This window comes from Mustela lutreola, chromosome 8 (assembly GCF_030435805.1).
Source record: "Mustela lutreola isolate mMusLut2 chromosome 8, mMusLut2.pri, whole genome shotgun sequence".
Taxonomy (NCBI): Eukaryota; Metazoa; Chordata; class Mammalia; order Carnivora; family Mustelidae; genus Mustela; species Mustela lutreola.
In genome coordinates, this window is record NC_081297.1 from 72,647,744 (window position 1) to 72,666,682 (window position 18,939).

At 39.0% G+C, this 18,939-nt stretch overlaps 1 protein-coding gene across 3 annotated transcripts in view; it reads right to left on the reverse strand.

Moving 5' to 3' along the window:
• The window catches only part of PDZRN4 (PDZ domain containing ring finger 4), a 349,032-nt gene that overhangs the window by 60,384 nt on the left and 269,709 nt on the right, over nucleotides 1-18,939 (reverse strand). For all 3 annotated transcript variants that reach the window (XM_059185636.1, XM_059185637.1, XM_059185638.1), the window contains 2 exons: nucleotides 3,816-4,072; nucleotides 632-734 (listed from right to left, as the gene is read on the reverse strand). In XM_059185636.1, the coding sequence (XP_059041619.1) occupies nucleotides 632-734; nucleotides 3,816-4,072 (360 nt within the window). The remainder of the gene's footprint in view (nucleotides 1-631; nucleotides 735-3,815; nucleotides 4,073-18,939) is intronic.

Consider the following 18,939-nt stretch of genomic DNA (forward strand, 5'->3'; position numbering starts at 1 on the left):
AAGATTAGGATAAATCCTTTAACTTTTGTGAAAGCTTTTAAATAATTAATCAATGGGCTTTTGGAATTATTGTATATCACAGTCTAGGTACTCTACTGTATATGGTGTTAAGGCTAAATAATAAAAGGGCATTAGACCATTCCTCTTTCTAGAAAGTCAGTGAAACTACTTTTTATGGCATATACTTGAGTCACAAATAAAGAGAATGTTGAATAAGTGAAAGAAAATATACCTAATATAAAACAATTTAGTTTGTCAACTAAAATCAAAATACCAATGAATGAAAACAGAAGTACAATCTTGATTTTAAATATAATTTTTTTTCAAACTCTACTTGGAAATTACCTCATGACAGTAAAAAGAAAAAAAAATGTGGCTGCCGTAATACTATGTATGAAAATCAACAAAAATGCAAGCAAATTATTTTCAAGCTTATATTATAAAAATGTTTTCCAGTATATTTAAAATACTAGACACAAACAGCCCAAACAAACAATAGGTAAAAGAACTTACCCTCAATATGTAATAGACAAAATATTTCTCACAGTAATAGTTAAATTTTTCTTGTTGTGCAAAACCCCTCAACCATAACTTCACGAAGAAACGTGAAGTGGTGTGAAAATGATCTTACCTCATATTCAAAGTCCTCTGCTCTGTCTGCATCAGCAGGCAAGCTGGAAAGATACTCATTGTCCTCATAAAACTCATGCTCCATTGGATGAAGAGAGTGGCAGCTGTGGGGAATGTAGCGAGATGACAGAAATTGATCAAAAGGGTTGTTTTCAAGATTAAAACTGATTTTAGAATTTCACTTGTTTTCTCTGCTTTGCCATAAGACGTGTAGCAATCCAGGCTTTGAGTGAGCTAGAAGCTCGCAAAAAGCGATTGCTTTCTCTCTCCACTCCATGGGGTCTGTCAATTTGATTTTCTGAGAGAATACTAAGAGGAAGAGCCCATAGCCAGAACTGCACTCCAAAGAGTCTGATGTGAAATCTCTGACGAGCCATGGTGCGGGATACTCCCTGGCCTGCTTCCATTCCACCAAATGTGAATTGCTCCGTACCTGGGTATGTGGCTTCTGAGACCACAGTCTACCCAAAGAGGGGTTTTTATAATGAAGTACTACCCATTTCCTAATGCACAGCTCCAAACTGTTTTTTGAAATCTGATTTCAAAAGCACCCATTTTTCAGATTGTAAAACATACTTGCCTTGCCCTCAATCCTTAAGACCTGCTTCCTTGTTCTCCCTCACAACCCACCTTTTTCCCTCCTTGATAGAGTACCCGTGCACAAATATTAATCAGCATTCATGGTGACACCTCGCTCGAAATTCCTATAAGCCACAGGGTTTCATAATCCCTTCCAAAAATTCAGAGAGGATTAAAGGAAATGAGGGGGACCTGGAGCATTGTACATAAATTTTATTTATCTCACTTCAGAAAAATGTTGTAAGTCATTTATAGAAGTGCTTTAAAATTGCTATATGCTATGATATAGATCCTATACTTTAGACCATGTGAAGGTCAAGTATAGTTTAAAGGCAAAGGACAGGAGGGCATCTCTATTTCTAGAAGTTAGTGAAAATGACTCAGTGCAATTAAGCAAGCTGGTGGCAGATGCGATCTCCAAGCTCCACCAGGGTGGACATTACCGAAAAACTGGTTAGTAGTATAAACCGTATCCTTATCTTTAGCCCAAAGGTGCACAAGAGACGCACCCTGGGGTCCTCACACCCTCAATATCAACATTCTACCATCTCTTCTCACTGCTCTCTATGGCTGTCATCTCCACATAGGGCTAATCAACGTGAACCCCAACAGCAAAAGCGGTACATGGAACATTTTGCTTGCTGGTCTAACAGGCAAACCGTCCTTGCTTAAATTTAGACTGGCTCTGAAAACCCATTTGGGCTGGTAAACCATTAAGCTTGCTGCTTTGGAAAACTAATGGGTTTCTCTTGTCTTTCAGTTGGTTAGAAGGGAGCCCTGCCACAAGGAACACCTTATTCATTCAATAAACATTTATTGTTTACCAGATGAGAGGTCCTCTGCCGAGGGCTAGAAATCTGTAGGTACACCAAATCCAGTCCTTGCCTTGTGCACAGGGTAGAGCAGAAAGGTGGGAATGTCAAATGTGAAATGTGAGATTTCAGGGGAAATATGAGAGCAGATGGGAGGGGGGATGTCCCTACTGCAGTTCTAGGAAGTTTGCTAGAAGAGGTTGCCTTTTCGCTAAGGTCTGCAGGACTTACGGAGAGTGACATAGGGTATCTGTTTAGAGAGTCGGTAGTGGCGTCGGACCTCTTAGGCTCAGAAGCCCGGCCCTAGCACTTCCTTCCAATGTGACCTCTGCCAAATTACTTAACATCTTCCCTCATCTGTGATGGTAATAGTACAATGCACTCCCTCTAAAGACTGTTGTGAGGACTAAGTGGGTTCATAAATGTAGACCACTTGTAATGTTACCAAAAACATGCCAAATTAGTTAATAAATGTTAGCTGTTATTCGTTCAAGAGAGTGTTAATTGGAGGTTTCCTCTGCGTCAGGGAGCACTTATCAATATTCAGTCTTTGTTTGCCAGTGTATTCTTTTTCTCCTCCTCTAGAAGGTAGGTGGTGACTTTATTTTCATTCCCAGTTACATGCCCAGCACCTACTTCCAGTGCCGGATAAAGGGGGCTATTTGATAAGTAGTGGTTGCTTGGATGGAGTACGAAGCAAGATAAACAGCATTCTTGCCCTCCTGGAACTTGAAGTTTCAAGGAGTGGCTTCCAAAACATGACTGTACCTTAAAATTGCCTAGGGAGATTTCGGTAGAAAGATTTGGTGCTTGGGGCTCACTCTAAAAACTCCTTTTTGATTGGTCTGAGGTAGGATTCAGGCATTGCATTGATACGCCTTTTTAAAATTCCCAGGTGATTCTAACGCACACCTGTGGACCACTGACACAAACCTAACAGAAGCCACTAAAGGGCAGGGAAGTGATCAGATCTGTGTTTTACAGAGTGCAGAATGGACTGCAGTAGGCAATGAAAATGCAGCCTCAAGAGACCATTGTTCTTATAAATCAAACTCTCTAATGTTTGAATATTTGCTGCATAGCGCACAGAGCAAAATGTATGGGGCAAAACATACTTCCTCATAAAATAAGACTGTACAAGTAAGATTATTTGAATAAAATCTCTCGACCTGTCTTTAAATGAGGTAAAAAATTGGGGAAAGATATTCCTTTAATAGATTCTGATTTCACAGCCCGTATACTTACTCACTGACAGTCAGAATCTTTTGTTGACATCTCAATATATTGGGTAATTGCTTTCTTTGGAGAATTGCACTTTAATTAAATTAATTTCCTAGCTTTTCCTTTAAAGAAGAGAAAAGCAAGAGGGAAAGAGAGAGAGGCGACCCACAGAGGAGAACAGAGTGCCAACACGCCACTTTGTGTCAGTCTTAATAAGGTTTTTGGCAGCTTTGGTGAGAAAAGCTATTTCCCTGACCGGTACTCATGAGTCGCATGAGGTTTTTGATGGCTGGAAATATGAAGATGAACTAATCAGAGCCAGAATTGTTCATTGCTCCGCAGCAAGCATGATTCCTTACGTGAAGCAACTGTGTGGGTCAGGGAAAGTCACTCACAGGGTCAGCTGGGATTTAATTGGATATAGACACGATGGAGACGTTTTCCAAAGAGAACTGAGAGCCTGTCTCTAAAATGGTCAGCTTGCTAGTGTGACTGATTCTCTCCAACACCTACTTGGAATGCTGAATGAAAACAAATAGGGCTTTGGGGAAAATGACAGGAAAAAAAAAATACCTGTCTGAGAGCAGGAAAGGACAGATGTCTGGCACTGGAGGGGTAGGTGGCCGAAGTTTTGCCAGAGCCATGATGTGCTCGAAGGTGATGTCTGTCTGAGTGCTAGCGTCCATGAGCTGCACTGCTGGGGCCGTTCCATAGGCTGGTTTACTGAGAGGTGTTCGTCTTAGCACCTGGACCACAATGGGCTCCTTGGCATTTCGAAAAGCTTCCACTGCCTCTTCATGGGTGGCTTTTGAGAGATCCTTCCCATTGACCTGTGAAGATACAAGGACATTGCTCATCGCAGAGGAAAGAACAGAGAGGCTGTCATCCTAGATTAAGAAAAGGTGGGAGGATAAAAATATATGTTTATAAAAAATAAAAAATTAAAGTCTAAAAAAAAAAAAAAGAAAGAAAAGGTGGGAGGCTAAGTTTAAACACCCGCTCTCATACGCAGTTTATAAAGCATTATTTAATTGGACACGGACATTTACTGAACTCTTCACCAATACTCGGAAGTGAGGAAGATTAGGAAAACAACTGCTTCTTGGTTCATTTGGAAGGATACTGTCAGGATCATTAGTAAAGATTAAAAAATTTGAATCACACATCGGCCTCAGAGAATGTTCACCCAAACCTTCAGATAGGTAGAAATGTTAAGTACGTCTTTTTAAAAAAATGTTCTATCCATCTCTTTGTGGAATTTTCAATATTTAATCAAAGTTTGACTGGCTTGATATCTGATTTTGTGGGTATTGTCCAGTTTCTTTCATATTAATTGTTTTTAAATCCAAGACCACGTTATTGTCATAAAGTCAAGACCATATTACCATACATTTTATTGTAAATCTTGGCTGTTCAAAGTGTGGTCTGTGGACCAGCAACATAAGCATGAGCATAAGAGATTACTAGAAATGCAGAATCCCTGACCCAACCCAGGCCTGCTGAGTCTGAACAGGATCCCAGCTGATTTACACGCACATGAAGGGCGCACTGCTCTAAAACATCTCTGAATATACTCTGTTCCTTTGGATCCTTGCCTGTTTTAATTTATACCAATTTACGACTCTCCAAAGTAGCCCTGGACATAACAGAGAGAGAGGGAATGTATGCCTTTGCTCTCTGTCACTGCTTCCCAGCAGGGCCAACTACTGGCATTTGGGAGAGAAAAATCATTTTTTTTGTGAGACTCTCCCATGCCTAATTACCAAGAGCCAGTGCTGTGCTCCCGCCTTTGCGGCACTCCAGACACCTGCACAATTTTCTAAACACCCTTTCCAGTGGCAGGACAGACTGCTCTCGCATTGCTGTCAGTTTATTTCCCTAAAACCAGTCCTGATGACAGAGTCCACTGTGGAAGTTGTTTTAATAAAGGCCTACAGCATCCTGAAATATCTTCACCCTAGATGAATCAATAATGTTGGTTTTTGCAAATAGGAAAAGATACTTATGGGCACAATACTGTGCTTAAAACCCCTGAAATGACACTCTTTCTAGACAATGAAGCCATCTGCCTGTTGGGGAGGCTCTGATAATAGCAAATCCTTAGGGATCCCTGGGTGACTTAAGAAGAAGCAAAGAAAGTCACTGAGTTGCAGTCAGAGAGCAGTGGCTGACATCCAAATGAGCACATTCTCCCTCCCTGAGTAGACAAAGAATATGAACGTGCTCAGAGCAAGTGTGGGGTATTTGGGGGTAAATGATACAATGCCAGGTAGAAATCATCATGTCATGTCGAGACAGGCTTAATGACCTGGAGGACCCAATTTACTCAATGGACCCTGAAAGAGTTAATGTGCCTTCAAAAATTGAGCAATTAAGTCTCCTCACCAGCAAAATATGTCCCAGTACAGTTCTTGGATCACTAGTAAGAAACTTCAGTAGACAATACAAATGGTTACCTACCAGTGTGCACACACTCATGAATCTTTACATTCTCACTCTGATTCTTTTCTCTATGGACTAAAGTTGACAATTATTGCTGCCTTGGTATTGGTACAACCTTGGAATGTCTGGATAACCTTGGGCATGTGGGAGTATGTGAACAAGGGACATCAGTGGACATAGTCATTCATTCCTTGAGCTATTGGTCTAGGGTACTTTGGGCCGAGGCCACCACTTTCTCTCTTGGGGATATGTAATCAGCAGATGGTAAGTGAAATCCAAGAATGGAGAAACAAAACCTAAAATCTAGCCTCTCGTCTTGCCTGGTCTCATTCTTTATGTATCACACTGTGGTCAGTATTTAAGAACTCCAGGGTTGTAGAAGATGATCCAGTAGTAGAATCTATGGGGTAGGGAGAAACTGCCCTTTGTCTCCAGGCTTCTGCTTTATGGTGTCCCTTGAGTTTAGTGAATATCCAGTCCTGCAAAGTCTTACATCCTTCTCACCCTGAAAAGAAATCTTGGTCATAATCTATAAGTCTTACATTTAAAGTAACCCCTAATAGGGTAGAATGAAAGAAGACAGTGCCCTTTTTGAAGGACTTCAAACAATATCTGAAGGTAAAGAGAAAAACAATTTGTGGCTAGGGTGTCTTCCAGTCACACATTAAATCCTTCTAATGCATAAATTTTGTGTCATTATGTAGTGGACAGACTAATGCCATTATCCTATTTCTTTCTCAAGGTGGCTCAGCGCCTTGCCTACAATGTAGTCTTGGTATTCCTTTGTTTCTTACTTGTTTTTGTGATTTTCAAAGCAAGAGTAATTTTTAAAAAGTGAGTTCCTCACTGATTAGTGATTATTTCTGCAAAATCCAGAAACGTATAACAATTTCTGCAGAAACATAAAGATTACCAAAGAGTATTTTAGGCTGTGAAATAATTAGTTCTTATTATAATGTTCACTATATGCAGACAGTATTAGCGTTCTCACAGCAAGATCAATAGCTATTGATTCTAAGACCCGTACATTCATTCATTTACAATTATAGCATTTATATGTAAATTTCATTTTTTGCTTTAAGGACCATCAAATACAATCTTACAAAAGGACAGTCAATAAAATCTCTAATATCTTACTTCCCCATTGGGAATGCTCTTTTCTTCCAGTTATCATGCAGCTGACCTCTATTTTCATAAGCTATTTAATATCTCTCAAAGTAAAGAAGTCTATGACCTTTAAAGGCTCTACTCTCCCATGTGATCCCTTAGAAAATGTAAGCACTGATGATACTAAACACTTTTTTTTTTCACTTCACTTGAAGTTCATCAACATACTGTTAGCCTCCCCAAAGGTCACCATTTTATAAATTACGCCTTTCACAATAACAAAAAAGAATAGCTTAATTGGGGTTCTCTGGCAGTTGCTTTGCTCAGTTATCATCAGTTACAGTCAGGAAGAAGAACACTGGGAGACTATCTGAGGTTTTAATCCCATAGAAAAAAGTTTGTAATAAATGAACAAATAAATTAATAGCCAAACCTCATTTTTCCCAAGTGGCCAGACTCTAAACCAACATGGTATCTGGTATTCATGGTGCCTTATCCTTATCATTATATTTATTTTCCATCATATTCTCTCTCTCTCCTTTCCTTGCTTCCTCTCCTGCCCATCCCTCCTTCCCTGTCTCAACCTTGCTTTTGTACGAACTGCTACAATTTTTATATGTTTTGTGAAATGAGACAGGAGATGGAGAAGCCCTCTGTTAAAGGTGTCCCACCGAATGTAGGTAGTCATGGGTGCAGATCACAAGTGTTCTGGGTGCCTAGTAAAAGGAGGGGGGAAAATGCCAGAAGAACAATAGGAAAGCTGATTTTCAAGAGGAAAAACTGCCTAAGAAGAGTTGGGAACAAAACTGATGGGAAGAGAAGTAATTTGAAAATTAAAAGAGAAATACGCATTGCGGGGCTTGAGTTTGAAGTTTTCATGCAGAAGGGTTTCAAAAACGCTGGCGATCTGATTAAAGCATGGCATAGAGAAAGAGACTTCATGAAGCTGTTGGTGAAAGGCACAGGTGAGAAGTTAGGGTGTCATAATAAACACAAAACGTCTACAAGATAATACCCTCTGTTACCATAACATCTGGCACGTTGATAAGTGTTCAAAATAGGTTCGGTCTGCCTCTACCAAGCAACTGGAGGGCAGCAACTAGAATAGAACTGCAAAGATGCACGTGATCCCTATCTGACCAGGGGCTAGCAGTCACACAATGGGATGACTGGACTCCAAAGGTGATTGAACCACCTGAGTTGAGATAAATGAGAATCCAGAGCATTATACCTTGAAAGGGTTAGCAGAATTGGCCAAAACACCAGGAAGGAAAGAAGATGCCAATGATAAAAGTTCCAGGGTAGAAAGACTATCCTCATAACAACTACATTTGTGACTGGAAGCCAGTGGAAGGAGTAGCCGTAATCACGTCAAACTTGCAGCAGCCGGAAGACATTCAGAGGAACTAGCAAACGGAGGACTGATGACTAAAGGAGACACTGATGGTGAGAAGCCATCCTCTGGGAAGGCTTCCCTCATACCCCAGCACTTAAGTTGAAAAATATACAGAGATGAAAAAATAAGTGTCTTGTTTCTAATAAGTTATTTTCCATTATATTGATAAGGATAAGGGGATAGGAGAAAAGTAGTGGCTTTTCAGCAATTGATGCAGAAGAAGTGTGAACACATTTGTTGTGGCAGATGGGCTAATTAATCCATAAGCAACTTGTGAATGTTAAGTAAAGAATATAGCTTTTCATATGTAAACCATATCACGCCAATGTTTGATGAGGCTTCTGTCTAACGAACAATCTACCCTTTTGGATAAACTGCAAAGTCTGGGCCACTTGTCAGTAACCTCCCCAGAGTGACTGGTGGCCTCAGCTTGGATATGAGCTGTGCTACTTTGATTATTTCTCCAAATCCAGCCACATGCAAAATTTTCTTGAGTATCAGAAAACAAACAGGCTTTTCTTTTTTTCCTTTTGAAGTGCAAACAAGTGCGTGAATAACCAAGTCACCCTAGCGTGTTGCCATTTCCAGAGTCAGCTGTTTGGGAATGATGAGAACTTCCAAATCTCTGTTTCCTCTTATGAAAAATCAGGCCTTTTTATGCATCTGTGCCTTTCATGGGAAAATACATACAGGACTACTCAACAGAGGAAGCATAGAATACCTAACATTATGTACAATTTATATAACCCAATTTCAATTTGAGAAGAAGTATAAAGCCCGGGAATATTGCTTGTTTCTGTTTACAAAAATTTTATTGCTTCCTTTCTTCATTCATTCATCCGGTTGTTAATGGTCAGCTTTATCGAGATGTAGATGACAAGGAAAATTATAAGATATTTAACATGTCCATTGTTCATTTGATAGATGTATATATCATTAAAGAATTCCAACCATCTAGTTAATTAACACATCCATCATTTCATGTACTGATTAATTAGTTTTTTTGGTGAGAATATTTAAGTTCTACTCCCTTAGCAAATTCCAATAATATAATACAGTGTCACCATCTCTAGTCACTGTGGTCTACATTTGGATCCTCAGAGCCAAGCAGTATAATTCTGGTTGGCATACCAGTTTATAAGATCTTCCCCCTTCACAAATAAATGTGGAGTTAATTTTGACTAAAGTCCCTATGAGAATGCTGATCAAATGCTCCACCTGATAATTAGGGAGGTGTTATAAAAACATGTTCTAGTAACATTTTATATAAGGAGGAAACAATATTTAAATTACTGCTAAAATGTTGGGTATGGAAGAAATTTAAAATAATCCAAACCCTATAGTCATTAAAGCATTTGTCATATGTAATTGTTCAATCAGTTTTAAGGAACTGAATCATATAATGTTTTTCTAAACTTTGGTATGTTTGCTTCTGTGAGGACATCTGTCCTATAAATTAAGCATAGCACAGTATAAAAAATATTTATAGTGAAAAGAACACACAGAGTAAGAATTGTCAAAACTATATGAAGAAAACCTAGCAAGATATTGACTAAAATAAATTTTGACATTTTAAAATGTTACTCATGAACAAAATAATCATTTGTGGGTTTGTGATAATTTAGAAGAATACAAGATATGTTAGATGGCATTATACCAAAAGTCTGGTAGTACACTGTTCTGTTTTGAAAGTACTATTACTGGATTTTGGGAAGAGAATAAATATGTAATTATCACATCTGATGTAATAAGCAGATTTATTCAAAAAGTGATTCTGGGCTTCTCTTGGCTTATTGGGACTATGAGGGACCGGTGGCTTCATTTTCCCGGTGTATGGGGGTGTGACAGCTTCCCGTGGGTTCCAACATCCCCCAGGGCCGGGCAACTGGTTTCCCAGCCAAATGGAAGTCACTAACTTCTAACCCAGACATTCTGAACCTCTTGTATTCTGTTTCCTTCCTAACAATGCTCCCCAAAGAGGAGAAAACCACAGTGGGTAGGGATCCTTGCACTGGAATACAGACCTAACACAAGTCCAGCCGTTTCGGACCCCCGCATGACTCCTGGGCTGTTCACTCCTGAATTGGACATTTTCCCAATAAAGACTGTTGCCTAACCTATAGAACTCATGACACTGTGGGATTTGCCCTTGATTAACATTTGTGTGACAGGATACGCATTTACAACCTAAGAAACTGACTGTATTAAAAATGCTTATTTATATAATAGTAATGAACAGCAGACCCCCAGTAACCCAAGGAGATATCTAGAAAGCCTGTTGTTACATTTAATTAATTGACTGTGACACTGAGGTCCCTACAGCAGGACAGTATGCTACTTCCTGACCCCTTTCGCAGCACACTTTGATGGTGAGGTGTAAGTAGGACTCGGCTCCAGCCTTTCTTATTAAAATATTACAGACCCATTCTTTGTGAATTTATCAGAACTATTCTTATAATTTTGGTTATAGGAACTTATAATTTTGGTTATAGGAAATCCTGGGGAGGCATCATTCATATTGCTTTTTCCCTTGATTATCTTTTCTTTGTTTCATTTTTTGTGTCCCTTTTTCATATTTTCTGTTTCTTTCCTGAGGCTCCCTGCCACATTCTTCTCTTCTGAGCTTTCCCATTTGGAAGTGGTTTTTTATATAAATTGTTCCTGTTATTAAAGAACCGGTCATGATATGTTTTGATTCTTACTGAAGGATATAAATTGGAAGTCTATACAACATAAGTTTATTGACCGCTTTATAAATACATTTATTTTCCCTCGTGTTAATGAAAGAAATGGAGGTATCTGCTGTTTGGTACATGAACTGGGGGTTCTTGGTCTATCCATCAGATGCACAGTCTACTTTTCTCTGCCCAGCTCAGGGCTCTGGGACATGGACCACTGTATATGGCATCACTAGGTTCCCTGCTTCATGTATTTTGCTTGGATTGGTTAAGGTAAGAGAGTTAGTACTCTGTGTCTTTATTCAGGCTCCTCTCCCTTGGCTTTCAGGACACCAAATCTTGCTAGGTTCTGTTCACATCCCTCGCCTACTTTCCACTTTCAGGTCTATGGGCAGTAAGGACTTCTCTTTCTATGGCGATTCCCTAAATTCTTTTTCCTAACTCTGCTCACACCTCCTAGAATTTGCTCCCTTATTAAACTCACTTCCATTAAATCCTTCAAGTGTGCCTTCCAGTTCCTTCTGGGACCCTGCCTGATACAACTAGACATAACCTGTCTGATTTAAACAAAAATAAAGCAAAAGCTAAAACTTAACATCTTTGCAAATTAAGTTCACTATCAAAATTAGTTGCATCAAAAATAGAATTTCTGGTGTCTTGGATTTAGCAGAAGTAGCATTTTTAAGGGAGTACAAAAATACAACTTTCATTGAGCTCACAGAGCAAATCTAAAGTATTCACATATTTGATGTGCATGCTTATTTCACAGAATCTCCCTCAGTTGGTCTTTGTATTTCTCCTTCATTACATTCAGGTTTTGTATTTTCTGGCAAGAATATCTAGAAGTGGTATTGTGTCTTCCTCAGTCTATCCCAGCAGGAAGCAAGTAATATGGATTTGTCTGTTGCTGGAGACGTTAACCGTGAGGACTTCTTGAAAGTGAGAGGGTGAGGGGTGGGGGAAGGGAGAGGATGAATCTAAACCAAATGGAATGGAATATTAAATTTTGAGGAATCTAGATGAATGCTATTTGAGAATTCTTTATACCATTCTTGCAGCTTTTTGATAAGCCTGAAATTATGTTGAAATGAATGTTACAAAATTTTGTTGTGTTTGTTATTAGTTAAAAACAGATTCATGTTATCATCACTTAGAGTTAAAAATAATTATAAGGAATTGTCGGACACAGAGTTTGTTTCTGGATTTGCATATCTTTAGAGAAATAAATTCCCGCTCTGCGCTGAATGTCTTTTTTCCTTGTGTATGTGCATACACAGACACACACAGACACACACACCCCTACAGCAAAAAGCACAGATTGGTATCACCAACTTTATCATTGTCATAACAATTCATCTACCAAATATCACCTGAAATCCTGTTCTCCTCCAAGCTGAGCTATTTAAAAAGATAGATGGCTGCCTTCTGGCTAATTGTGGGAGCTCTTTCATTACTATAAAAAGACTTTTTATATCTCAAGTGACTCTATAAGCAGTGAATAATGACTTGAAGTCTTTGGGGGAGAGTCCACTGATAAAATGGTAGGATAACAACTACTTACTGACCTTTTACTTCCTAAGATAATACTAAGCTGATGTAGCTGATTATTAATAAACCTATCCATTGAGTTTTGACACATTGGATCCAAGTATGTTCAACTTAATGAGAAATTCTCATGCAGACACGAAATTTTCTGTAATGGGCCTAAGGGTGTAAAGACATAAGGCATATATAGGGCAAATACTTTTGAAATGAACTCAAATTATTTCATTGGGAAATAAAACTTCATTGTAATTAAATGACCCAGATTTTCTTTTAAAAATTACTATAAACAGCATCAGTAAGTGAGGACTTGGAGCAATTCATCTTTTATGTCCACTGAAAAAGAGGAAATGTGCTCTTAGCCCTTGGACAAGAGCTCTTGGTCCCATTTTTTTGTTATATGGATATCAAGAATATAACCTTGGGGCACCCTGGTGGCTCAGTGGGTTAAGTTTCTTCCTTCGGCTCAGGTCATGATCTCAGGGTCCTGGGATCGAGCCCCACATTGGGCTCTCTGCTCAGCAGGGAGCCTGCTTCTCCCCTTCCCCTGCCTGTCTCACTGCCTACTTGTGATCTCTATCATGATCTCAGGGTCCTGGGATCGAGCCCCACATTGGGCTCTCTGCTTAGCAGGGAGCCTGCTTCCCTCTCTCTCTCTCTGCCTGCCTCTGCCTACTTGTGATCTGTCAAATAAATAAATAAAATCTTCAAAAAAAGAAAAAGAATATAACCTTGTGTCTGTCACACTAGCAAGACACCAAATAAATGCCCCAAATAACTACCTGTTAAGTTAAAGGAATAATAAACGTGTTCCACATAGTTACTAATAAGGGACTTGTAACATGGCATCTGTCAGAAGAACATCAAAGATGCCAACAGCATCTTCACCAGAGTTTTTCTGTACCCTATCTATATAAGCGATCCCTATTTAAATGTTTCCATGCAGAAAAACATTGTGCGTGACTAGAAACTGACAGTTTTCTTGAGTGCCTAAGTTAAAAGCCCAAAAACATGCTTGGCACATGATTGATACTCAATAAACACGTGCTAAATTTTCATATATTCCTCAATCAAAATCCATGTTAAAACACATGTGATTGTATTTGTCATTAAAGTTATTCGTGTTTACAAACAAACTGCTTTCTTTTCACTCCCACCCCCACGAGGCAGCCCAGTGCTCCATATTATTCCATTTACTTGAATCTATTGTATACATTGAGGGGCGTACAATGGCGAGCCCTCCTCATAAGCCCCACCCATCTGTTAAAGTTGTAGTACCAAAGAACATGATGCAGGGAGCTTTCGGAAATGAGGTCTCCACAGTTTTCAGTATTAGCTGTGTCATTCTGAGGAAGTTATTGAAACTCTCTGAGCCTCAGTCTCTTCATCTGGAAGAGGAGATGCTAATACCCCATGCAGAGTCATGGACAGGATCAAAGAAATATACAGCTAAGGCAGCTGACAGAGTGCTATGATGTTGAGCCATGCTTCCTTCCTGAGGAAAGCTTGAGTGATGGAGATTCGGTGATTCTCTGGGGATCCAAGTTAACACCTGTGCTTAGAGTTCTGGCAGCGACAACAATAATAGTATCAGTTAGCACCCAGTGAGCATTCGTAAAGCGCCAGGAACCAGGGGAAACACTTGGCTCATGTGTTTTCAGACACACCCAGCAACAGTCAGGTGAGGTAAGGATTTTATCTCCGTTTGAAAGTTGTAGAAGCTGAGGTGTAACAGTCTGAGCGAGGGAAGGCACCCGCCCTTTACAACATGTTAGGGAAAAACAACATCTACATCGATGATTTTAAGCCAGCTTGTGAAGAGCAGGCACAAAGGTACTAACAGTGTCCTGTGGGGGCACAAAGAGCCGACTGTGCCCAGAAGCATAGGGATTTGATACTTGAGTTGGGTCTTTAAAGATGAAGAGTTTTGTAAGCTACAAAGATAGGAGAAATGAAAAGGAAACTTAGGTAAAGACATGGAAGAGCAAGTCTTCTGGGAACCAAAGAGATATTTGGTGTGACAATGGGGGATTTGGATAAACATCAGGCAAAGAAGTGGGAAAGAAGTCTCTGACACAAATCCCACAGTCCTCAATAGGCCATGGTAAAGTTTTTTTTTTAATTTATTATTTAATTTTTTAATATTTATTTGAGAGGGAGAGAGAAAAAGAGCACCCAGAAGGAGAGTGAGAGGCAAAAGCAGACTCTCTGCTGAACGGAGAGCCCAATGTAGGGCTCGATCCCAGAACTCTGAGATTATGACCTCCACCCCAGTACTCTGAGATCATGACCTGAGCTGAAGACAGATGCTTAACTGACCGAGCCACCCAGGCACTCCTAAAATATTTGTTTTAAACAACTCCTTTCATTGGAAAAGCAGCACGATCTCATTTAGGTTTTGGGAAGATAATTCTGAAGGTTGTGTTGAGGAATAACAGAATGGAAGTAGGGAAACCATTTAGGAAGTTACTGGGAAAAATGATCAGTGCCCAGATCAAGACAGGGACAGCCTGGATGGTCCAACTAGAAGAGGAAGGACAGGGGTGTAAACTAGTGCTCTGATCCTTTCTATCATATCTATTCCAATGAGACTTATCAGATTAGCAGATCCAATAGCACAGCCTAGCCTCAGTTTCTATTCCAATTAATTAAATCTGCACCGTAAGGAAATACAAGCTGTAGAAGTTGCATTTTATGTAGAAAGACATAAAGGCTTTCCAAGTAGATATCGCCTATCCCCTACAGACGTTTATTTTCTGTCATTATCTTAGAGCTCAAAAATTACCTCTTCCAATTTTCCCAAACTTTTTCTGGCTAGTACCCATCTAGCCAAATGGGCAACTATTTTACTACACACAACACACACACACACACACACACACACACACACATACACACACACTCACAAACTCATACACAAACAAGTGTATATTTTCTAGGGTCTTTCACTTGAATCATTTACAACCTTGTATGGAATATAACCTTAGAAAGATATTTTACCCAAGTGAATACATAGGAATTTTATAAGATAGGGATTAACACAAGAAAGTAGAACTTGCATGATATATAACCGTCTCTTTCAATATCAGCATCTCTAACTTAGTGCCTGGAACATGAAAGGTGTTTTATACCACTTTGAAAGGACAGGACAAAATCTGAACAAAGCCATCAACCAAGGAGAAGCAGGAGGTTTAAATCATTTTCAACAATCAATTCTGCCATTTGAATTCATTCTGACACTTGTTGAGCTCAGTCAATGACATGAAACTACAGAAAAAAGGCCGAGTCCCCAGGGAAATTTGCAAGCGTCTACATCCGCAAATAAAGCCACCTGAACTTGTGCCCATAACCTTTCTAACACCATGCTTCCAACTTCCTCAAATTTATAGGCTTTGAAGAGAAATATTTTGATCCATATTAACAACAGAGAAGATTGCTGCTTAAGGCAAAAGATGAAGTAAATGTATTTAAAATAGCAACTGATGCTATTTTATACCAAATAGGTGGAATCGGCACCAGTACTTTCACTGACTGGTGGTTGTCTCCAAGTGCACCTTGAAATGAATAATAAGGACCATAGCAGTAATTAAAATTTGTTAAGGGCTCACTATTTACCATATGCTCTACTCAGCACTATCTGCTACTAGAGGTGGAAAAATACTATCATATTCATCCAATAGATAAAGAAACTAAACCTGAACAGATTAAGCAACTTATTCAAGATCACGCTAAATACTAAGTTTAAAAAAGACCAAGATTTTTCTATAAATTCCTATGAATTATTTTTTAAACATCAATAGGAATTTTAGCATAAAAGTTCTAAAAACTGGCAAAACACTGGTGGGAAATTTATTCTTCTATAGTCTTTTAGCAAACAGTTCATAAGATTCAAATTAAGTAGCAGATGAACTGTTGGCATTCGTGAGTATGGATAATTGTCTTATATTTTGTCGCTGGACAAGAAAACTCCAGGTGGAATGTGAAAAAATGTTTCTGCAAAATGAATAGGCTAGAAAAGATGCCATCCAACAACCTCCTCAGTTTCAAAAAAAAAAAAAAATCTATAAACAACATGCATAATGATGAATAAGTACTTCCTTTTTTTTTTTTTTTTAAGAAAAGATTTTATTTATTTATTTGACGGAGAGACAGAGATCACAAGTAGGCAGAGCGGCAGACTCAAGGAGAGGGGGAAGCAGGCTCCCCGCTGAGCAGAGAGCCTGATGCAGGGCTCCATCCCAGGACCCTGAGACCATGACCCAAGCTGAAGGCTGACACTTAACCACTGAGCCACCCAGGCGCCCCAGCACTATTCCTTTTATAGCTCTTGACACTTAAGACTCATAAAAGGAATCCTGTTTCTGCTTCTTTTCTGTAAGTGAATCAGGTAAAGCTCAGACAAGGAGGTGACTCAAGACCCTGTCTTTCTGGCACTGAACTACTACCTTAAGAAACCATAAGAGACTCTTAACTATAGGGAACAAACTGTGGGTGGTGGTTGTGGAGGACAGGGTAACCGCGTGATGGGCATTAAGGACAAGACTTGTAATGCGTACTACTGGGCTTTACAGTGATGAACACAGGTGATGAATCACTAAACTCTGCTCTTGCAACTAATACTACACTATGTGTTAACTAACTTGAATTTAAATAAAATCTTGAAAGAAAGAAAAAAAAGATTCCCAGTTCAAGGGCCAGCCTTGTTCATGTGTCTTGGGAGGTTGTTAATGCCTCACAACTGTTCAGCAGCCTCTGAGGTGTGATGAATGAAGTCTCTTGGGAGGGGGGATGGGGAGACCACCTGGGTTCTCCCCAAGATTTTATCTTACTGGACACAATCACAAGTGATTCAGACAGAAAGCAATTCTGCAAAATAGCTGCCAAGCCATAGGGAGAGTGGGAACCAATTCCAGGCTTTGGGGCTGAGCCATGCATGAAAAATCCGCTGATAGTATTTGGGGACAATTTCTGAAAACTGTTTCACATGGCTCTATGTCTCCTTCTGGAAGCAAATCAGACAGAGTAATAGAATGAATGTAACTCTGCAGATAGAGTCATCAGATTTTTTAAATGTAAATTGCCACAAACATTTTTCTACACTAATACTGTTGACTTTATTTCCCTTTGTTTAGAAGAGTGGGGGAAGAAGGGCAAATTTTTTTATAAATTTAGTTCCTTCAAACAATTAACATCTGTATGCTTTTGAAAGAATTTTCAGCAGAGAAAACAATCCTGCAAAGTCCCAGTAAAAGCTCTCCATTGTTCCATGTCTGCACAAATTACCTTGCATCTCCGATGATTTTATGTACATTTAATCACTAAAGATTAATTACATGGCATACGGAAATCAGTGAAACACTGAAGAGATAACTTCAGTTTAAGTGCACATGCAGCTAACTTGTGGCTTTTTAAAACAATTTTAATTAAAAGTACTAGAAGAAGCATCGGGCTGAAAATATTAGGAGCTCTGGGATGGATGAGCTTAGCATAGCTAATTAATTGTATATTTAATCAAAGCAGCCTTTGGCTGTAATTAATAATCTATTTTCCTCTGGTAATAAATATTGTAGTTCTGTAAAACAGAATTTATAATTTCCAGAATGCCATATGCACAGAAGAGTGGGACAGAAAACAAGCATTTCCACACCAGCTTTCAAGCCGAGGTTGATTTTGTTTATTTAGAGAGGATGTTGTCTATATCTCTTTCATTTGTTTTAAATGTCATCTCGCGGTGGTAGCTTACAAATAGCGATCCCAGGGTGACTTGGACATTTCAAAGGGGTAAAGAATAATTCGAAAAGGGTCTCTAGTAGAATGCTAAGTGAAATTTGATTTTTCTTGTGCCACAAAAATCTCATACTTCAGAGGACGTTAGGTAGCTCTATTTAATATGAATAGTAGGATGGCAAGTCTCAAGTCTCGGCTTTAAACAGTTCCTTGCTTCATTTCCTTTTAAATGGCAGAGAATCAGATTTCTACCACCTGCAACCTGGTAATATGCTCAAATCTCACAGCCAAGTTGGAACACCCTCTTCCTTATGAGTATCAACACACACACACATACTCTCTCTCTCTGCTCCTCAAGATTCCATAGTATATTTTTGTTCTTATGACCCTTGCATTAATTTTTGAGAGATACTCTCTAACAAGAGGTAGTCACCTGCTTTTCACATGATCTAAGATTTCTTTCTTCTTGTAAGGAAGATTTAAATTTCAAGAGTTTTGCACATAAAGGAGATATCATAATAAATTAACAATAACACATTAAATTAACTAAGATAGGGTTTTCCTATTTTTCAAAGATGTTAGGGTATATGAAAATTAACTATCAGCTTGCCATTGCTGTCTTATATTTTTAAGATTTCTAGAGCCGTATGCAGGAGTTATAGGTTGCCAAATATACAAGTCTTTAACTCAAAAAACATTTTTAAGATCATGGAGAACACGCATTTTTGTATGCATTGGATACAGTCACTTGATGTACTAATCAATTCATAGCATACGTTCCATTTTTCTGGGGGTTATGTGGTCT